The sequence below is a fragment of the Medicago truncatula genome, chromosome 3 (genome assembly GCF_003473485.1).
Source record: "Medicago truncatula cultivar Jemalong A17 chromosome 3, MtrunA17r5.0-ANR, whole genome shotgun sequence".
Lineage (NCBI taxonomy): Eukaryota > Viridiplantae > Streptophyta > Magnoliopsida > Fabales > Fabaceae > Medicago > Medicago truncatula.
The window spans coordinates 37304621-37327811 of NC_053044.1; the positions used below are offsets into that span (position 1 = coordinate 37304621).

The following is a 23191-nucleotide window of genomic DNA, read 5'->3' on the forward strand; positions in this document are numbered from 1 at the left end:
GTTTCGACCAAGATGATCATGATATTGGAGAAGTTGAACTTGATTTCAGGAAAAGAATTGGAGTTTTCAATTCATGATATAACTAAGTCTTAATAAAAGAAAAATTAGATGGTCTGCTATCAGCTTGAGGATTAATCACATATCTTTACTAGGTCTGTATGTTGTCTTATTCATTGTGAAGACTTCCTAAAGTCAATACTTTGGACTTGATGTATCCTATTATGGCCAAACAGAGGCCACTCAATGTTCATGTAAAGAAATTATGGGAGGTCGTTACGGTCGTTGTTGCTTATGTTTTTGTCGTGAGATGTACTTCCACTTCCTATTTATGTTTACTCTATTTATTTTCTCTCTCTGCAGTACTCCTTTTGAGTTGCATGACGACAACTATGTGCTCAAAGCAATGAAATTTGGTGATAAAGCAGAGTTATATGGTTATAGTTGGAGGGGAAGGTTCTAGCATGCATCTGTCATAGGTTCCTCCTTTAGCTTCAAGCGTGTCAACCAGGCCTCCAACACTACCTCCACTCCCTCCTCCAAGAGGACATATGTAAGTGTAATTATTGAACTTAATTTTTATTTGATTTCGACATACAAATGATGTAAAGTGTTGCATTGTTGTTCTTGTAGTGTTATGCTATATGCGCTTGTGCAGCTATAAGCCCTTAATTTAGTTGTTTATCCAAACAGGGTGATGGTCATGTCAATAAGTGCTATTAATGAGGACTTGTTGTCGTTGTTATTAACTTTTGTTAGTATTTGTATAACGTTTTGTTTACTGGATCAGGGAAATGTTGGTTTGATTTTCACAAAAGGCGACTTGAAGGAAGTGAGTGAAGAAGAGGTTGCTAAGTACAAGGTGGAGTTCCTCAAATCTCAGACCTCTTTCTTCCAGGTTTGTTATCATCTTCTTTTAAACATCGAGATTTACTGTTGTGAATGTCAAACTTATGTTTATTCTCCACTTTAGGTGCTCAACATCCCAACCAAGATTAACAAGGGTATTGTCAAAATCATTACCCTTGTGGAACTCATTAAGAAAGGAGACAAAGGTTGGATCTTCCGAAGCTGCATTGCTTTCCAAGTTAAGCATTAGGCCCTTTTCTTATGGGCTTGTGCTTGTGGTCCTTTCTATTTATGATAATGGTTCAATGTTTAGCCCTGAGGTTCTTTACCTCACTGAAGATGACCTTGTTGAGAAGTACTAAAATTAGTACTCACAATATTCCCATATTTCTTATTTGTTGATTTTGTTAAATGCAGGACCCAAGTAAACTTGCTGTGGCTGTTGTTGCTGCCCCAGCTGCTGCTTCTGGTGGTGCCCCTGCTGCCGCTGCCGCTGCCAAGGAGGAGGCAAAGAAGGAAGAACCTGAAGAAGAGTCTGATGAAGACATTGGTTTTGGTCTGTTTGGTGATGATTAGATCCTTTAGTTTTGATTTTAGTGGAGTTAAATTTTGCTTTATTAGATTTCATGAGATTATACTTGGTTCATTCCTAGCTATATTGCATTCATGTGCCTTTTTATTTTATTTTATATATATTGGAATATTGATGTGAAAAGTTGAGGATTGATTATGTAATATCAAATTAGATAATATAACTTCTTTTTTGGCATTAAAATTATCCATATTTGTTTTCATTTTACAAATATAAAAGAAAAGAGCAGGTGCTAAGATTATTTGCAAAGTTATTTAAAAAAACATAAAAAATATTTCACAACGGTGGTTCTGAAAACTGATGTGAAAACTCTAGTGTTAAATTTCAAAGTGTGAGTATTACAAAATGGAAGCGGACCTGATGTAGAAAATCAAGATTTCCCATCAGTTGCGACCTGAAGTGAAAGGATGTGGACTTACCACATCATGACACCTTACATCAGTTGCAAACTGATGTGAAAAATCATTTCCAACTGATGTAAAAAATAATTTCTGCAGTAGTGTCAAAGATCTTAATTACAATAGGTTAGAAAACAAATATCTATATACTTACTGCAATTTTTTACATAGGTTGCTCTTACTACTAAATACACCCATTAGATGTTGTTATTTAGTCTTAATGAGTCCGTGAAGCTGTTTGATAAGGATTAAAGGCCTACCTATAAGCAAAGTCAAAATGTCATGTATCCATTTACTATATTTGGAAAAAAAGTCGAAAGTAGTTTTAGAGAGAATGAAGATAAAAGTTGTGCAAGATAAATCAATACTAACAATTTATGAGTTGATCAAGTAAAACATGTGAATGAACATTTACTTGCTTAAAAATAAGGATTTGGTAAACATAACAATTGATGAGTGATTAATTGAAATAGAGGAATTTGGTGACATCAATACCTGATTAGGCAAAAATATGAGTTAAGAATGAGATGAGATCAGCATAAACTCTACTTTTACTATCCTTTTCCCCTTGTTTTATCTTAAGGCAATAAACAAAAAATCTAATGCCGATATATTTTGACATGCTTAATACTTTTTTTTTTTTTTGGATAACAAGAGGGTCGTAGCCCGAAAAAAAAAAAACTGCTTAACAAAATGCGGAGTTGAAATACTAATAGAGTCAGCTAAAAATAACAAATTAATTTTAGCAGGACAATGCTCATATAACATCAAAGAATAACCTCCATCACATGCCTTATTCGCCAACACATCGACATATTTGTTTTCTTCACGATACGAATGCCGAATCTTGATCTCCCACTCCAACTCCAATAATCTTATAATATTTTGGAGCAAGCTCCAACAATCCACACTCCCTCCTTCCCTTAAAGCGAGTGACGAAGCTACTACCGAAAAATCAATATGGAGCTCCACTTTATGAAAAGCACGCATTCTAGCCAACTTCAAACCTTCTAACACCCTCCAAAGCTCTGCAACACATGCACTACAAGCTCCCAACCCCTTCGAAAAACGACAAACCCACTCTCCGTTCTCCCCTCGAAAACTCCGCCACAACCCGCTACTATTCCTTGCTTAGAAGCGCCATCCGTATTTAGCCGAATCCAACCCATGTTTGGAGGCATCCACCAATCTCCTTAATCAGAGTCATGTGACTAGTATTGACTACAACCATACTAGCAACAACATCATAATGATGAATTTTCCTTTTAATCTTTGTGCATGGTTTCATAGGCACGACAAAAGTATCAACATGTACAAGCTTATTCCTCCAAAACCATAAAGAGTAGCATGCTGTTGCCCAAAAGCTCATCCAATCCGAATTCTCCCCTTCATCCATTGACACATTTAATACTTTGAAATAGTAAGCAGATCAATTTATACTCATGTATGAATCTGATCATGTCATTTACAGAAAATACATCAAATCATGAAATTTACTAGTAAGTACTAGTATTACTTTGTCAAAAAGAAATTGTGTCGTCGGTTTCATAAACCTCATCTCACCATTCTTTTATGGAACACTTGTTAGCATTTTTCCTTTTTTAACATAAGTTAAAACGGGGTCTTTTTACTAGGTAGTACTAATTGAATTACTATAGCTAAAAGTAAGCATACTAGTATTCCATAAAGCAAAAGAATTCAAAGAGGCTTACTGCGTACATGAAGACTAGTATAGCTTGTTGTCTCCTTGTCTCGTACACAGTCATTGACTATGTCTGCAATTAGCTGGCTATATAAATACATGTAGATTAGCAATAATAAGTAATAACAACCAATAAATAACACGGTTGATACATAATGAAAGCGTGCCGCACAATCCAATGCAATTAGTACATGGTCCTAAGAATTTACAAAAAGCAACGCGTTATCAAGCTTAGTGGTACCTCACTCTAGTCTATTCTCCCACTTAATTTGACTTCTTCAGATACACTCTCACCCACTTAATACACTTTCTTCCTTTTTGGAGGCTCTTTCCTACTACTTTGTTTGCATTTTCTTTTCAACTTTCCAAATCTCCTATAAATACCATAGACCACGTTTCTGTTTCCATAACCTCAATTTCATTTCATCCACACTTACACATTTGCCTTTTGTTTCCTCTTTCTTACAAATACAAAATACTTACAATTTGTAATGACTTCTTCAATGTCTTCAAGTGTTCTACTAAGCCTATTCCTCTTTATTTCTTTACTCCATTTGAGCTCAGCAGCAAGAAAACTAACACAAAATGACCAACAATTAAAGTTCCAATACCACAAAGGCCCTCTTCTCACCGGAAAAATCTCCATCAATCTCGTATGGTACGGTAAATTCAATCCATCCCAACGAGCCATAATCTCTGATTTCATCACTTCAATTTCCTCACCGACCATCAAACCCCAACCATCTGTCGCTACGTGGTGGAAATTAACGGACAAATACTACCATCTCGCAAACTCACAAAACCTCGTGCTCACGACAGGTTCCCACATCCTTGACGAGAATTACTCATTCGGAAAATCACTCACCAATGATCAAATCATAAAGCTAGCATCCAAGGGCTCACAGACAAACGCCATCAACGTTGTTCTCACTTCGGCTGACGTGGTAGTTGATGGGTTTTGTTCCAGTAGATGTGGGACACATGGTTCTTCAGTAGACCATAAATTTGCTTACGTGTGGGTGGGTAACTCAGAGACACAATGTCCAGGCCAATGCGCATGGCCCTTTCACCAACCTATTTATGGGCCTCAAAGCCCACCGTTAGTTGCACCCAATAACGATGTGGGCCTTGACGGCATGGTGATTAACGTGGCTAGTTTATTGGCTGGGGTCGTGACGAACCCATTTGGAAATGGGTACTATCAAGGCCCCAAAGAAGCACCTCTTGAAGCCGCTTCGGCTTGTACTGGAGAGTTCGGTAAAGGGGCTTACCCTGGCTACGCTGGGAACCTCTTGGTGGATCCAACAAGTGGTGCGAGTTATAACGCTAATGGTGTCAATGGAAGGAAATATTTGTTGCCCGCACTCTTTGACCCGACAACCTCGGTTTGTTCTACTCTAGTATAACAAAAACATTGAACTCAAATCCTCTTCACGGTGCATCAAAATCATACCTCGTGTTCCTCTTCCTCACTGCTTGCTTGCTTTATTCAACATTTCCAGTTAATCAACATAGTCCATGTATATGTGCTTGCCTAATAGGAAAATCACTAAGGATATACTCTTATTTTACTTATTTAATTTTGGTGAAAATATACTTTTTATTTGTTATGGATCAGTATTCTTTGTTATATCAATGAATAAAATGTGAGAATTTTGGTGTATCATTATCAACACTTGTCGAGTTTCTGGTATTGTTTCTTAAATATACTATTTGGTCCATGGACTTGGACAAGTAGTGATCAAAATTATTCTTCTCTTTCAAGGCATGGTTTAGATAAATCCTTCATAATAATGTCTTTGATAGTAATATTTGTTTTTAGTAGACAAATGCCAAAAATTAATATGTTAAGAGAAAATGTTAGCCAAAAATTAAGTTTAGATAACTCCTTTAAGTTTATATAAATCCTTTAAGTTTCAAAATAAAGGATTTGTCTAAGAAAAACTTTTAAGTTAAAATAACATTAAGAGAAAGATGAGTATCTAAACCATGTTAGCCAAAACTTAAAAGAAAAATAAGAAAGATGAGTTAGGTAAAATTTACTTAAGTTTTTTTGCTTAAGTTAAAATAACATGTACAATACTTTAGATTAATTTTCTTAAGTTAAAATTTCCTTTAAAGAAAAACTTAATGGATTTATCTAAACCATGTTAGCCAAAACTTAAACGAGAAATTATTTTTCGAATGCACTGATATATACAAGAAACTTGAGAAATTTTAAGACATATTCAAAGTTAAAATACAAAAATTATAAAAAAATTCAAGGTTATAAAAAAGATGAGTATTGTAGAGTTTGTTTGTGAATGACTAGACTAATACTATTTTCGAATAACACAAAAAGAAAATACAAAAGAAGGAAAATGCAAGTTAATGAATTCACGATAAAATCACGTGTAATGAACTGTTAGTGGTGGTCGTGAAAGCGCAAAGAAAATCACAAACAAAGTTTCAAAATTTCTAAGCGAAATTACAATGAGGAACTAAAACTGCATACAAAACCTCACCTTCCTTTCCTATTTTAAGGATTTGAGTTAAAAATTAGTGCAGTTAAATCCATAAATCTAAGTGTTTAATATTAGAACTGAAAATATTTATTATATCATATTATGTGATGAGAGTGTACATTTATATAGGTAGGAGTCTTCTAGTTAACCCCTAATTAATAAGGAAGATTAATCAATACAATCAATACAATGACTAGTGGAGTTAAAACTAAATAGTCACAACTTTTCAATATCTCTACTAAGTACTTGATTAATTATTCTAACAGTCCCCCTTCAACCGTACGGTGTCACAAACCCCAGTTTGTCTCTAAGATAAAGGAATATGGCAGTGGACAGAGGCTTAGTCAAGACATCTGCCCACTGGTCTTGAGCAGACACATGCGAGACATTCAGTTCCTTCCTTATAACCTTTTCTCTCACAAAGAAAATATCCAATTCCATGTACTTGGTTCTTGAGTGCAGGACTGGGTTGTGAGCAAGAGAAACTGCACTGAGATTATCACAATAGACATGAGAAATTTTACTCTTAATTTGCAATTCATTGAGAAGAGACTAGATTCAAATAATCTTAGCAGAAGCTTGTGCAAGGCTTCTATATTCAGCCTCTGCACTAGATCTAGCTACAAGGGTCTGTTTCCTTGTCCACCAGGGAAACTAGACCAGGGCCCAGAAATATGCAGGCTCCTGATGTGCTCCTTCTGTCATCAGGATCTGAAGCTTAGTCAGCATCACAAAAGCTGGTGATTGCAATAGGTTCAGTAGAGCTGGCAGGTGTAAGCATTAACCCATGGTGTAAAGTACCCTGCATATATCTAAGTATCCTCTTGACTGCCTTCTAGTGATCTTCAAGGGGATTTGATAAGAACTGGCAAACTTTGTTCACAGAGTAGGATATTTCAGGTCTTGTTATGGTTGCATACTGCAATGCACCAACAATTGACCTGAAAAATGTAGCATCTGAGACTATACTTGAACCAAATTTAGACAATTTTGTACTAGATGCCATTGGTGAGGGCATGCTATTAGCATTAATCATGTTAGCTTTCTGAAGAAGGTCCTTGAAATATTTGGTTTGAGAGAGAAGTAAAGAGCCAGATGGTGAGTGATGCACCTCTATGCCGAGAAAATAATCTAGTATACCCAAATCTTTAAGGGAGAACTTAGAATTGAGCTGATGAACTAAATTTTGAATAGCCAGTTTTGAGTTTCCAGTGATGATAATATCATCAACAAAAACATGATAATATCATCAATATAAACCAATATAAAAATGCAGTGATCTTGAGTGTGCAAAGTAAACAAAGAAGGATCACATCTGCTTGACTTGAACCCAAAGCTAAGTAAAGATGATTTCAATCTCTCAAACAATGCTCTGGGAGCCTGTTTTAACCCATATAGAGCCTTGTGTAGTTTGCATACAAGGTTCTTGTCAGAAGATTCAAAGCCAGGAGGCTGCACCATGTAGACTTCCTCAGTTAGCACTTTATATAGGAATGCATTGTTCACATCCAACTGCTGAAGAGTGCAGTTATAAGTAACTGCAAGTGTCGGAACTGTTCTCACTGTAACAGGTTTGACTACAGGGGAAAAAGTCTCATTGTAGTCAAAACCTGCTTGTTGATGAAAACCCTTAGCCACTAAACGTGCCTTGTACTTGTTTATAGTGCCATCCAGATTTTCTTTTACCCTGAATACCCATTTACATCCAATGGCCAGTCTGTTTGCAGGAAGAGATACTAGAGACCATGTCTGATTATGAAGTAAAGCATTATATTCTTCTTGCATTGCTAAATGCCACTTAGGATCCTGAAGAGCAGTTTTGTAAGTAGTGGGCTCAACATGAGTCAAAAGGAGTGTAAGGTTAATTCTAGGCTGCACAATTCCATGTTTACCTCTGGTTCTCATTGTGTGACGGTTTTGAGGATGAATTCTGTGAGGAACAGAAGGAGGAGACTCATAATTTGAAGACTGAGAGCTAGTAACACTAGCAGATGACTCAGGTGAGGAATTTTGATATGCAAAGGGAGATAGAATGGTGATGGTTATGGGATTTAGGACAACATTATTTCTGTGTGAGGACTGGGAGTGATGAGAACTAATAGATGGAGTCTGAGAGGTGTTTGATATGGGAGTAGTAGGAATAGACTCAGAATGAGAAGTTTGAGGAGTAGGTGAGCTAACAATGTGAGGAACAGACTCAAAATGAGAATTTTAGGGAGTATGTGAGTTTACAGTAAAGGTTGTTGAGACAGGAGTGGGAAGAAAAGTGGATATAGTGGGACTATCTGGTAAAACAGAACACACTTAATGAGATGGAAACAAGTCAATATAAGGGAATTTTACCTCATTAAACACAACATCTTTGGATATAAAAATTCTACCTGAAGCATATAAACATTTATATCCTTTGTGACTGTTGGAATATCCCAAGAAAACACACTCCTTTGAATGAAAATCAAACTTATGAGAGTTATAGGGTCTCAAAAAGGGAAAACATGCACATCCAAAGCTTTTAAGGAATTTTTAGTCTGGAAATTGAAGGTGAAGTAAGAAAAATGGTGATTTATTTGCTAAAATTGGTGTAGGTAACCTGTTGGCATTTGTGCATGAGATAAAAAGGCATGGTCCCAAAACTTTAATGGCATTTGTGCATGAGATAAAAGAGTGAGACCAGTTTCAACAATATGTCTATGTTTCCTTTCAACTGAGCCATTTTGATGGTGAGTGTGTGGACAAGTGAATCTGTGAGTGATGCCAAGGCTATTGAGATATTTTGTGAAAAGTAAAAATTCACCACCTCCATCAGTTTGGACAGAAATAATTTTGTGATTTAACTGCAATTCAATCATGGTTTTAAAATTCTGAAATGTAGAAAGTGTGTGAGATTTGAGTTTCAGAGGATATATCCATGTGTATCTAGAATAAGCATCCACACAAATAAGAAAATAGGTATATCCACAGGAGGATTCAACTGGTGCAGGTCCCCAAAGATCACAACAAATTAGTTCAAGAGGTTTAGTATATGTCATTTGAGATGCAAAAGATAGCAGTCTATGAACCTTACCATGACAACAAGCAGTACAAAAATCTGACAAGCTTTTATTTGGTAATTGTATATTACAAAGTTTGATAATACTTTAGAGCATCTCATGATGAGGATGTCCAAGTCTGCTATGCCATATACCATACATGAAAGGAAAAGACTAAGTAGAATTAGATGTTGAACTACTAGGTAAATGTTCAACATTATTACATTGAAAATTATTGAAATTGAAACGAGTTGAGGGACCTAAATGAAAAGAGGCAGAATTATCAGTTTGTGCTGGAACTTTATTGCAAACAGTGTTGACACTAAAATTTTGAGAGACAGGAGCAGTGGTCTTGAATGAGTTGGTGTGCTCAAAGTGATAGAGACCATCATATCCTAGAATACCCCTTAAAAGCACCTTAGAAGAATCCTAAGATTTGACAAAACAATGATTAGAATGAAACTCAAAATAAACATTTGTATCTCCACTAAGTACTTGATTAATTATTCTAACATTTAAGACCCAACGTATTGATTCAACATGATATAAAAGTTCACAACAAAAAAAAAAAAATGGAGACAAAAATATGTAGTACATACTAATACAAAAAAAATAAAATGAAAAAGGTTTAGGGAGACAATGATCTCCGCTGGACCTCTTCATAGCTCCGTTGATAGACTTTTAACTAAACAATTATACTATTGTTTTGCATTATTTAACCCTATTTAAATTTACTTTCTCCCATTTCAATCTTATTAAATGAAATATTATGCCACACCAACACTTTTCTAAATTCCTAGGAATAAATTTAATTTACCTCAATTTTTAAGATTTATGACCGACCTCAAGTTCGTTACACCACATTTTAAAGTTTTTTTTTTTTTTGAAGGAAGGAAAAGTATTGTTAGTTGTGTGTATTTGTATTTCACGGTTTTTGTCGTTTATAAAAGATAACTTGTTGAAAAATAATTTCACGGTTTTTTGTCCTTTTCAGAAAATACCATTTGCATGATTTTTTTTTATTTTTTTTTTTATAGAAAGTATTTAAAATTGGATTTTTCGCATTTAATATTTTTCTAAAGTCATGCAGTCAGGATATTGATCGCCTTTTGATCTTGATCACACAATCCAAACAACAATAATTTTAACTTTTACTTTATAATCATTCACACAATCCAAATAATGTAATTTTAACTTTTACTTTATAATCATAAATTCCGAACTTGAATAAATATATATAGACCGTTTGACCTTGATATATATAACCACAACTAATGTGTGATCACATGAATTCATGAATTTATTAACCGAATTAAATCTAGGTGGAGCTCTTATTAAAAGGTAGTTTAAGTTGTCCCTTCACGTAAACATCACATATTCACTTCATTTTAAATTTTAATGTTTAATAAGCACTTATTCCCTCCAACTATGCAACTCATAAAAAATCACTCCATTTGTGACCTTGAATTCATGCATTAATTTTTTTATTTAAAATATTATAAAAGAAGTTGAATAAAGAATGCAATGAAACCACATTTATGAAAGTGTGTGTTTATACAAGCCCTCTCGCACAAAATTTAATTACAATTATACACCACAATTTAAATAAGGTTCTTTTTGGAGCACTTGATAGCAATTTTTCTTTTTTAACGAAAATTAAAACGGGCCTTTCTACTAGTAAAATACATAAACAAAAAGTTAAGCATATTCCATGAAGTAGAAAGGTAAAGATGAAGACTGTGTTTGCAATTAGCTGGCTACATCCATGCACTGTCCCGGTGTTACATGGTACATATAGATTAATAGATTATTATAGCAATAATTGCACACGGTTGAAGTATGAAAACGTGCATCACAATCTAATGGAATTTGATTACATACACTACTAGTCCTAAGAATTTAGAAAAGAAACACGTTATCAAGCTTGGTGGTACCTCACTCTAGTCTATTCTCCCCCTTATTTTGACTTCCTCAGATACACTCTTACCCACTGATACCCTCTCTTCCTTTTTGGAGGCTCTTTTCCTACTTTCTTCGCATTTTCTTTTCAACTTTCCAAATCCCCTTTAAATACCATCAACCACGTTTCTTTTTCCATAACCTCAATTACATTTCATTTACACTTACACATTTTGCTTAGTTTTCCTCTATATTACACTTTACCAATACAAATATAGTTAGTACTAATGACTTCTTCAACGTCTTTTAGTGTTCTACTAAGCCTATTTCTCTTTATTTCTCTACTCCATTTGAGCTCAGCAGCAAGAAAACTAACACAAAATGACCAACAATTAAAGTTCCAATACCACAAAGGCCCTCTTCTCACCGGAAAAATCTCCATCAATCTCATATGGTATGGTAAATTCAATCCTACCCAACGTGCCATAATCTCTGATTTCATCGCTTCCATTTCCTCTCCCACCATCAAACCCCAACCATCCGTCGCTATGTGGTGGAAATTAACGGACAAATACTACCAGCTCGCAAACTCACAAAACCTCGTCCTCACAACAGGTTCACACGTCCTTGACGAGAATTACTCATTTGGAAAATCACTCACCAATGATCAAATCATAAAGCTAGCATCCAAGGGATCACAAACAAACGCCATCAATGTGGTTCTCACTTCGGCTGACGTGGTAGTTGATGGGTTTTGCTCCGGTAGATGTGGGAAACACGGTTCTTCAGTAAACCATAAATTTGCTTACGTGTGGGTGGGTAACTCAGAGACACAATGTCCAGGTCAATGTGCGTGGCCCTTTCACCAACCTATTTATGGGCCTCAAAGTCCACCGTTAGTTGCACCAAATAACGATGTGGGCCTTGACGGCATGGTAATTAACGTGGCTAGTTTGTTGGCTGGGGCCTTGACGAACCCATTTGGAAACGGGTACTATCAAGGCCCCAAAGAAGCACCTCTTGAAGCTGCTTCGGCTTGCACTGGAGTGTATGGTAAAGGAGCTTACCCTGGCTACGCTGGGAACCTTTTGGTGGATCCAACAAGTGGTGCAAGTTATAACGCTAATGGCATCAATGGAAGGAAATATTTGTTGCCCGCACTCTTTGACCCGACAACCTCGGTTTGTTCTACTCTAGTATAACAAAAACATGGTACTCGGATGTCTCCCACGATTAAGCAGTGCAGCACAAACATGCCTCATATTCTTCTTCCGTACTGCTTGCTTTCTTTATTCAACATTTCCACTCATCAATACAGTCTCTGTTAGGTGTGTTAGCCTCCAAGGAAAATTATCAAAGATATACTTTTATTTTATTAATTTAATTTTGGTGAAAATATATTCCTTTTTAATTCTGAAATGAACTATATTAGCATTCAAATTTTAATCGTGAAAAAGCTCGACTCAAATACTATGAAACTCGAAAAATACATGTTTTAACTTGTTGAATATATGCTTGAGATGAGCATAATCTTACGACGGTCCAATATCAAAAGATTTTTTAGGGCTGCATAAATTATGCAGTTTGATTTTCCAACTAATTGAACTAATTAAACATATACTACTCCGATCTTGATTATAAGAAAAAATGTATTTATATTTTTTGATCTTAATTATAAGCAAATATACTTGTCTTTAACTCTATTTCAAGATGTCTATTAATTCTAAAGTATCTTACTATTAGTTTAAGTTATAGAGTACAACTTTAGATAATCAAGTACGGAGTATACAGCTGTGATGATTAGTACATTGTTTGAAAATGAGATCGGGGGCTTGCTTGATCCCCTTGAAGAATGCACATGAGATATACTTAGGGCTACATTATGCTCTCTAAGCCGCTAAAATTTCTCTCGTGCACCTCAAAATGACCATCTCTAAAGGCAGTGAATTTGTCGTTTGCAACCCAACAACAGTTAACTGTCGTTGCCTTCTGAACCTACAAAAACATATTTTTTTTTTTTTTTGGAAAAACCCTCCAACAAAATTTGTCACATCACAGCAAACAAAATTGAGACAATAATAATTTAATACTGAATTTTAGTTTTTTTTTTTTGACAAATTCTATTTGTATATAAACTGAAGTGATAAGAAAGCAAAGAATAGGAGTTGGAAATCTAGCCAATGAGTTTTTTTAGTTGACAAGTGGCAATGATGATCAACACAAAGTGCCTAAACAGTAAACACAGGGCTATCCAAGTTGCAAAATCTTAATAATAGAGGTGAAGATGGATTAGAATCCATAAAATCCCTATTAACGTGATGATGAGTTTTTTTAAGAGTATGATGATCAACAAATAAATATTAAAGAAAGTTGAAAGTGCATGTTTCGACCAACATAAACCATACAAGTTCTACATAGAAGTTATACGTGTCAATTTTAGATTAAGGAAATTACTCACGGATATACGTATCATTTTTAGGTTAAGGAAAATACTCAAAGAGATGCCTATGTCATTTGTAAGTTTTTTTTTTTTTTCAAGTAGTTTATTGGTTAGAGAAATTCACCTTAAAAATGAATAAGTGGGGTGTCTGGAGTTCAAACTAGAGCCCCTGCATATATTGTGCATTATCTCTTACCAAATGAGTAAGTTATTTTCTTTTGCCGATAAAATACTTGTAATATCAATGTAACAAGGGTTGGAAATTATACACTATAAATAGGCAAATTCTATGGTACACCCAATAAATTTGGGTGTATCGGTACACCAAGTCATAAAATTAATAATAAATGAGTTGTTTTTTTGAAAAAAAATAATTATTTTCTATCATTGACAACTAAGATAATTAAATTTTATATACCAAAAGCTTCGACGAAATAAAATTTAATTTTTAAGAATTTTTATTACTCATAGCAATGAATATTGATTATTTTTTATGATAAAATGTAAATTTTGTAATATGATTCTTATAAACAATGAAATGATGGTTTTTCTTATGAAATGATGTTTTCTAAAATATAAATATTGACAAATACCTTTTTATTTCATTAAAGTGATCTTTAATTTATATATTTTATGAAACTAGAGTACCAGTACACTCAAAATTGTGAGTGTACCATAGAAGTTCCCCTATAAATATCCTAACCATTTTATTTCTTGTCTTTTTACTCATTGAAAATTTGATTACTCTTATCATTTTCATTTCATGCATTTTAATAGCTTTCTTTATTTTAAGTCATTTCAATTTTTTTTCTTTAATTTTCTTGTTCTTTATTTGGTTTCATTTACTTTTCATCAATTAAATACTTTTGTCTAAATTTATGCATTTCTCTTCTTCTATCAATCAAGTGGTTTGAGTTCTTTAATTTATTTGCTTCGAATATGTTAATGGAGTTACCACATTTACGAGATAATCTCACTTTTGTTTGATCTTGATTATCTATTGTCGGATTTGGTGGAAAAACAAAAAATCACCATCAACAATTACGTAACCAAAATTTCATGTGGAGAATTGAATCCACTTTGGGAACTATGTTGAAAGTAGATAGAGTGAAATCCTTGCACTGTAGGGGGAAATTTGCAAGAATACACGCTTAGCAAAATCTAGGTAGACAACTTGAATCTCATATAATGCTAAGAGGAACTATAGTAAACGTGGAATATGAAGGCTTATACCTTTTTTATTTTAGATGTGGGAGGTGTATGGCCACAAGTTGGAAACTTCAGAGAACACTTTGAAGAGTCGGTTAGAGATGACGAAATAGCTCTATAGAGAGGATAAATTTGGGTAGTGGGCCGGCAACAATCTCAACTGAGAGACATAAAAAAAGGGTAAATAGCTAAAAATTCCTTGAAATTATAACTTTCGTCAAAAACTCCTTTGACTTTTAAGACACTTCAAAAACCCTCGTGAAATTGTCAAACGTATTGATCAATTTGCTCCCTGCATCAGTTTCAATACGATGTGGCGTTTGATTGTCTACGTGGCACTGCCACGTGTTTGAAGTGTCATGCCACGTCACAGAGATATTTTTTAGGGTTATGAATAAGTACCCCTGAAATTTTACATTTATGTGCAAAATGCTCCATGGAGTTGATAATAATCAAGCAAATTGTCTCTATGACAAAAAAATATTCTTCTTCTCCCTATTGATGTATGACAGTCTTTAATCAGCATCTCACACAAATTTCTTTAATGGAATCCACTAATCAACTATCAATAATTTCATATCATTACAATTTAATTTTTTAATATTAAAAACATGTGGAACCCACTTAAAATTGAGGTCTTATTTAGACTTTGGATCTTAAGTACCCAAAAAAAAATCTCCCCAACGGAGTACATAAATAGGTACCAAGTCTTCAAATTTGAGTTCCTCCACTAAAGATGGTCTTATTACACATTCAGATACCAAAATATCTATTACCCCTAAATTGATTGATTCTCAACTGTTACTCGTTAGGACATTAAACCGAAGACTACCATTATGTATCCTTTAATCTCAAACGTTTGAAACAATTAAAGGACTTTTAAAACTAAAATCAATTTGTAATCGAATGATCATAAGACAAATTGTCCAGGAGAAACGGAATTCAATTGTTAGGCGGAACAATTTTTTTATAAGAATTTAGTTACTTTTCAGATTACCAAGACACATTCCCCCGAGATTCGAAGAGTTAGCAAATAATATTAATAATTGAATAAATTCTCAAATAACTAAATACATGTATACTTTCAAAAGCAATTATATTTACTCACAAGTAAATTAATTAGTTTCGTGAGTTTAATTTGGTTTGTAGAGACATTGCATTATATATGCAGGGATTGAAGTTCGAACATCGAACATTCCACTTATTCATCTTAAAATATGAATTTCCAATCATTAAGGGCTCATTTGTTACGAATTAAAATAAAAGTGAATTTGACATAAAATAATTTATGGAAAATCAAAATCTATTTTGCGTTTGTTTACCATAATTAAAATCATTTTTAAAAAAAGTTAGTTTGTTTGGATACAACTATATAAAAGAGATTTTTTGTCACAAAATTAATTCAATCTTTTAACCCTTATTTTTCTCTATTTTTTAAGAAGCTACTTTTAACGGTTTCTCATTTGAAGTTGTTTTTAGACTTTTTTTAGAATCTTTTTTTTTTTAAAAAAAAAAAAAAACTGTAACAAATGGATGCAATATTCTTAAAAATGATTTTTTTTTTAAAAAAAATATATCGAACGGGCTCTAAATTATTTGAAAAAATATATTAATTTTGTATAAAAATAATTTAATCAATTAACTAAAAATACTTTTTAAAACTATAAAATATCCAACATAAAGAAGAAAGCACAACACTTTTTTGTGATGCATAATAATAATAACTTTTCAAGTGGTCTTACTTTTGATTCTAAAAATGACCCGTGATTGATGCATTTGGCTAAGACAATATTTAAGACTAATAAGTTATTGACAGTTTGAGTCTTGCAGTAAGACACCATTATTTTACATTAACTTTCACACACCTTATGTACGTAAGCAATGTTGTACAAGTATAGAAATACAACTATTTTGAGTTTGTACCCTTCACACGTAGTACTTAGTACTAACTTTGCAATACTACACTGTCTTTACTCTTGTTCTTGTTTTGGTGGTTGGTTGTATTGAAGCAAAAGTGTTAGGTGGATAGATTAGATGTATCTTGTTCTGTTCTGTTCTTCACCTTCTTCTTATCTCTTCTTTCCCCGTTGCATGTGCCGGATTTTTCGGTTCTTGTTTCCATAATTCACCTCCTGGAACAAACACTCTCTTGTAAGTAAATCTCTTACCTTTTTGTTCTTTCTGTTCCTCTCTCTCTACTAAACAAAAAACAAAAATCTTTCTGGGTTTTCTAGTTTTACTCTAAAAGTTAATTTTTTTTACTATTTATCAGAAGCCTTATGTGTGATTTTTCTGATAAATGTTTTTCCATTTTTATTCTCTCAACTTTATGTTCATGAAAAAAAGTTTACATTTTTTTGTTTAATTATCTTCTAGTTTTTTCAATCTATGAAAAGATTCATTCCTTTTACTTTCATTTAATATGGATCTTAATTATATTTGAATTTATGTAAAAAAAATTGATTTTTCTTTGTTATAGATTGGATTTGATGGGAGAAGCAGGTGAATTACGAAGTTGGGATGAATTGATTCCTGATGCATTAGGGGTGATCTTTACAAATCTTTCTCTGAAAGAGAGAGTGACAGTGATTCCAAGGGTATGTAAATCATGGTGTAAAGCAGTGTCTGGACCTAATTGTTGGCAAGAGATAGATATTGAAGAATGGAGCAACTATTGCCAACCTGATAAACTTGATCAGATGCTTCATATGCTTATAAGTAAAAGCTGTGGATCTCTCAGAAAGTTGTGTGTTTCTGGTCTTCAAACTGAGACCATTTTCACTTTCATTGCTGAAAAGTAAGCATAATTAACTCCGTAGTCTTACTTTATTTTAGAGAATGAAATTGATGTATGAATGCTTGCATAGTTAATGTTATTGTTATGCTAATTGTTAAAATGTTTAACAAAAGGATATTTATTTGAGCAGTGTTCCACAAATCGAGTGTTAAAATGCTGACTGTTCATATTAAGGTTAATTACATAGTTAGTCTTGATTCAGTTAAGGTGATACTACTATGGAATTAAATATAAACAGAAAAGTACATGTATCTGGTCCAATAATGGATCAAATTTGTGTACTTTTTTTGTTTATATTTAAGTCCAAAGAGAACATCACTTGGACTAGAAGGAAATTAAATTGATAAACAAGAGAAAAAGTTGAATTAGCGACAGATAATTATAGTCGAAAAAACATGAAATTCAGCTTTAATTTTGTTGCTGAGTGTTAAAGATGCAAAAATTGGTGATTGATTTCATTTTCCTTTCTTACTGTTATTGTACTAAAGTTAAATGAAATCTTATTATCTTTTTATACTCTTTTGTACTAAAGTTAAATGAAATCTTATTATCTTTTTATACTCTTTTGCAAGTGCTGGTTCCCTTCGGAGTTTGAGACTACCAAGGAGCAATATGAGCGATTTGGTTGTGGAACAAATTGCTGGAAAATTTTCTGTGATAACTTTCTTGGATGTGAGCTATTGTATCAAAATTGGTGCATGTGCAATTGAGATGATAGGCAAGAACTGCAAACTGCTAGAAGGGTTGTGTAGGAATATGCATCCATTGGATACCGCCGGCAAGCCATTACAAGATGATGAAGCATATGCAATTGCAACCACAATGCCTAAGCTCAAGCATCTTGAAATGGCTTATCATAGGATCAGCACTTCCGGGGTAGTTCAAATACTTTCAAACTGTCCAAAGCTTGAATTTTTGGATCTGAGAGGTTGTTGGGGTGTCAACCTAGACGAGAACAAGTCCGCGAAGCAGAGTTTTCCAAAACTTAAAGTTTTGGGGCCTTTTGTTCTTGGTGCTTATGAGAGTGATGGTTGGGAAGATGATGACTACTCAGATGTATCAGATGAGTATTTAGCTTGGGATTTTGTAGCTGGTAATGAATACTATGTTGATGATGATAGTGATGGTTATGAAGGAAGGATAGATGATGAGCTTGAGTTTGGATTATATGAAGGGATAGAAGATGCTGGAATGTATTGGCCTCCATCACCATAATTTGATTGTATCATCAATTACATTTGCTATTAATTACTATTGTATGGATTTTCTAGTATGTGTGACTAATGCTTCAACTTGAATTTTATGTATCAATTAATCAATGATGTGTATTTTTCTTGAAGATTAAGAAATTTAGCTTGTTCTTTCTATCATAGTAATATTGTTTCATCTCCAATGAGTTTGTTAAATAACGTGCTTGATTATTAAGCAACAGCCACCAAGACTTGAGTGTGTGTGATTGTGATTATCTTGACATTCCTAAGAGCTATGTCACTTGTGAACTCAATTCATTGTTGCTTAAGTGGGGTCTAATAGTGCCACATATAAAGCAACTCATTTAATTGAGTGAAGTGAAAACCTACTTTAGTACTTGAGAGAAACTTTCAGATCCATTGTGGTTCTTGGGAAAAATAAAACCAACTTTCAATTTCTAAAAAAACAAACTGAAATAATTTAGTCCCTAATTGTACCACAGTTAAAAAATTGCTTTTTTGTTTGTTTGTTTGTTGTGACAATTTCAAAATGGACGATTAGATGATGACAATGATTAAAAAGAAAGACATAACTATTGTTATTGTTAGACTGAACAACTTCACTCAAGTTTGAACTTAAAACCTCACAATTGTGTGCGAATTTCAAATAATGTTTGTCGTTTAATCAACAAAAAGAAAGAGACATTTTAACCCTTATATATAATTAAAAAGTGACATAGGGATTTTTTTTTCTTTATAAGGATTAATCCATCCCTTTTTAATTATTGTCAAAAACCAAATTGTCTCTTTTTAATTATTGTCACAAATATAATTTTTTTATTTTATATATAAGAAAATTCACCTCTTAAGATAAATAAGTGGAGAATCCATGATTCAAACCTCACCTCATACATATATAATGTAATATTTCTATCAACTGAAGTAAATTTACGGAAGTCGAAACTTCAATCTCTTTACAGCACCTAAAAAATGATCCCACAATTTAGTTTATATATTTCACAATCGCTCTCACATACTTATATTAGACTTGTGTTCTCCAATGGAACACCCTAATGGTGTAGAGTTAAAAAAAAAAAAAAAAAAAAAAAAAAAGAAGTTATTAGACTTGTGAGCCATTGATCAACTTGTCGTTGGATATGCACTAATTTAGGTTGAAGTGTTGGATGGAGATGATCTTATTTACCTAACCTTAGATTTGTTTAGCTTGTAGCACTTCTCAAAACTTTGATGAGAAAACAACTAATTGAAAAAGTGGAAAAAGAGCACTTTAATTGAAAAAGAGCAAGATCCGATCCTGGTTTCACATTTAGAGTCTTACTTTATGTAATTAGAAGATTGTTAGGTAAGAAACTTGAATTTTGGCTTACAAAAATGTTAAATTGTACGTAGTAGAAAATATTTATTTGATTGAATCGTAGAGTTAGGATCTTGACTCGTCTAAGTGGGTACATTTTGAAATTTTCTTTGTTGAACAATAAATTTATTACCGAAAGTGCAAGCAAGCAATAATTAATGGTGAGTTGACATGATATCTAAGTGTTGGTCGGGTAAATACTAGATAAATCGATTGGATTTGAATCTACAAGAAAATTGTTGGGATTGATATGGAAAATGGAAAATAAGTGTGTTGATCCGCGGAAAAATAAAAAGGTCGTCTGACATGACAAATTTTCTTGCGTTATGTTTGATCGTAAGAAGAGTAAACAGTTACTTCGGTCCTACACTTATCTATCACAAACGTCTCTGATTCAGAATTAAATATAAAGTGGTACGTGAATGAGCAGTTTTGTGTTATTGGTTTAGTCTATGACGTTAGAAATTTCTGTTAACTTGTGAGGTGACGTGAATGAGGGTGTTACAAGAATTAAAATGAAAGTAGAAAATGGTCACTTTGGTCCCTGAACCAAAAATCAATATCCCCAGATTGAATTTCAAATCCTTAAGTCTCTAAATCTCATCTAATTCTCTCTTTGTTCAAAATCATTTTTTTTGCCGGTGTTAACAAAAAAAAAAATTGATTTTGAACAAAAGAGGGAATTAAATGAGATTTAGAGATTTGAGAATTAAATTCAAAATTTAGGGATTTAAGATTCAATTTAGGGATATTAATTTTCGGTTTAGAGACCAAATTAACCATTTTTTACAACTCTCTCATACTATGATGATGTTATTCTCTCTTTTCATTTTTCTCTCAATTGATTTTGATATGCGAAGGTTTATGATTATAACATTTATATATATATATATATATATATATATATATATATATATATATATATATATATATAATAGGAGTTTGTTATGATACACCCACTAGTTTTTATTAAGGTGTGTTTTAGCAAAGATATAACTAAAAAGTTGTTAAATACATCTTAAGGTGAATGTTGCTAAAACACACCTTCTAAAAAAATAAGTGGGTGTATGTTAGCAACTCCTATAGACATTTGCTAGGATACACTCACTTATTTTTTAGAAGGTGTGTTTTAGCAAGTTATAACTAATTAAAAAGTAGTTAAATACACCTTAAGGTGTAGCTTGCTAAAACACTCCTACATAAAAACTAGTGCGTGTGTTCTAGCAAATCTCATCTTATATATATATATATATATATATATATATATATATATATATATATATATATATATTGAGAGTATCTTACCAACATAAATAGAAATTAAAGAATTTATCAAAGCCATCTAAAATCTTCTTCCCAAAACGTAAAACCATTCATCCTTTTTTTTTTCTTTCTGAAACTCCTCCTTCCCCTCCTCTCTTTTAGGTTACTGGGTCACCTCAATAGCATACCGATACCCTACAAAACGAATATAGCATCGGAGTGTTAAAAAAAATACCATTGGAAATTAAAATAATCACATAAACACACTGAAGAACTCCTAGAGCGAATCGAATCACATATTAATGCAAGAAGACGGGGAATATATGTATGATTCGTGCATTTTTAATGTTGCGTTATGTCTCTAGGAATGTCTTGGATCGATGGATCGTTCATAGTATTCTCCCTAGAACATTAAGTATTAATTTGTTAGTGCAATTCTTAATACCATCTTTAGTATTCTCCCTAGAATATTTCCATAGCTAGTAGTCACATGATTACATGTGATAATTTTTTGGATCTTGTAGAATATCATGACTACAATCCAACCTTTGAAACTTGTGTCCGACCATTGTTTTGGAGGCTTCAAGACTTTAGTGTTTAGGTTTAGACAAAATACAAGAGCTATAAAGTTGGCAAGGCACGTGATTAAGATGTTCAAAATTAATAAAGGTTCAATTATAAGATAATTAATCACCACATGCATGTTGTGGTTGATTGCAAAATGGAGATGACAAAGCTGGTTAGTGAATCAGAAGGGTAAAAGTTTGTTTGTTTGTCCTTATTGTCTAAAAATGATGCCAAAATTATAGGACCACACCAAAGGTAATGTCCTCACTTTCACATATCTGGTCACTGTTGCTTATTCTCAGATTAGATTAGATCTACGTACATTTTTGCTATTCAGTGTGTGGTGCTTCAAATTGCATGCTTCATCATTAAATAACTGGTGGTCCCACCTTCTACACACTAAAATATACTCTTTCCGTTTCAAAATATATGAAAAATTCACTTTTTAGGTTCATTTATTTAATGACATTAAATGAATGACATTAAATGAATGAACCTAAAAAATGAATTTTTCATCTTTCCCTTTTCCCCCTCTTCCTACTTTAGCATGATGACATACATTTTCGTTTAAAAAGATTTACAGTAATATAATACCTAGGATATAATTAACCATTAAGTGGAGTAGTTTTTTTCTTCGATTTCAAATATATAAAAAAATATATATTTTACTAATAATAAATTATCACAGTTAATTTTGTTAATGCATAGTAAAAATATTTCAAAATATGGTGCAGAAAATAATAATAATTTTCTTGAAAAATGTGTAAAACTAAAAAGAATACCATAATTTGAGATGGAAGAAATACATTTTAAGAAATAATGATGTTAGTAAATTAAATGGATATATTTAATTGAATTTTACTTATATTTTAAAGAGCAATGTTATATATTAAGAAAGATTTTATCAAAAAAAATTTAAGAATAACATGACAGAATAATCACCATTAGATTTTATCAAGAAATTGTTTTGAAATTAATGTTAGCCAATAAAATCTCAATCTGGCCGTAAATCATGGGGTGGTAGGTGTTATGTATTTTTTCTTTTTTTATGAAAGGTTAATAAATGAGACTGAAATTTAAGGGTGATTATTGTGTCATGTCATTCTTGAATCTTTCTTGATAAAATCATTCTTGATATATACTCCCTCCATCCCAAATTATATGACGTTTTGGGCATTTCACACATATTAAGAAATGTAATTAATATTGTGTGGGAAATATATATTATGAGTTGTTTTACAAAATTGTCCTCAATAAATGATATAGGAAAGATAAATGAAGGAATTGAAAAAAAAAAAAGAGTAATAAATAGTTAAGGATATAATAGGAAAAGTAACATTAATTTTTCATTGGTATTGTAAAGCGACATACAATTTGGGA

The 23191-nt window shown here is 32.8% G+C and overlaps 3 protein-coding genes and 1 pseudogene across 3 annotated transcripts; all 4 read left to right on the forward strand.

The window, feature by feature from the left end:
• The first annotated feature begins 221 nt into the window (after window positions 1-221).
• On the forward strand, window positions 222-1562 carry LOC25489482 (60S acidic ribosomal protein P0-like; annotated as a pseudogene).
• Window positions 1563-3917: 2355 nt separating this feature from the next.
• On the forward strand, window positions 3918-12393 carry LOC25489483 (protein PHOSPHATE-INDUCED 1). The gene is made up of 2 exons (XM_013605470.3): window positions 3918-4951; window positions 12180-12393. Exon 1 carries the CDS (start codon window positions 4030-4032, stop codon window positions 4942-4944), a length of 915 nt encoding a protein of 304 aa, XP_013460924.1. The 5' UTR covers window positions 3918-4029; the 3' UTR covers window positions 4945-4951; window positions 12180-12393.
• LOC25489484 (protein PHOSPHATE-INDUCED 1) lies at window positions 11154-12393 on the forward strand. The gene has a single exon (XM_013605471.3). The coding sequence runs from the start codon at window positions 11258-11260 to the stop codon at window positions 12170-12172; it is 915 nt and encodes a 304-aa protein (XP_013460925.1). The 5' UTR covers window positions 11154-11257; the 3' UTR covers window positions 12173-12393.
• Window positions 12394-16478: 4085 nt separating this feature from the next.
• LOC25489485 (F-box protein FBW2) lies at window positions 16479-18761 on the forward strand. The gene is made up of 3 exons (XM_013605472.3): window positions 16479-16770; window positions 17099-17416; window positions 17989-18761. The coding sequence occupies exons 2-3, from the start codon at window positions 17109-17111 to the stop codon at window positions 18629-18631; spliced, it is 951 nt and encodes a 316-aa protein (XP_013460926.1). The 5' UTR covers window positions 16479-16770; window positions 17099-17108; the 3' UTR covers window positions 18632-18761.
• Window positions 18762-23191: the final 4430 nt, after the last annotated feature.

Excerpts from the sequence above, each read along its gene's own strand:
- LOC25489483 (XM_013605470.3), top strand. The coding sequence starts at position 4,030 with ATGACTTCTTCAATGTCTTCAAGTGTTCTACTAAGCCTATTCCTCTTT.
- LOC25489484 (XM_013605471.3), top strand. The coding sequence starts at position 11,258 with ATGACTTCTTCAACGTCTTTTAGTGTTCTACTAAGCCTATTTCTCTTT.
- LOC25489485 (XM_013605472.3), top strand. The coding sequence starts at position 17,109 with ATGGGAGAAGCAGGTGAATTACGAAGTTGGGATGAATTGATTCCTGAT. Across the intron at positions 17,417-17,988 it reads TTCACTTTCATTGCTGAAAA|TGCTGGTTCCCTTCGGAGTT; the intron begins GTAAGCATAATT and ends CTCTTTTGCAAG.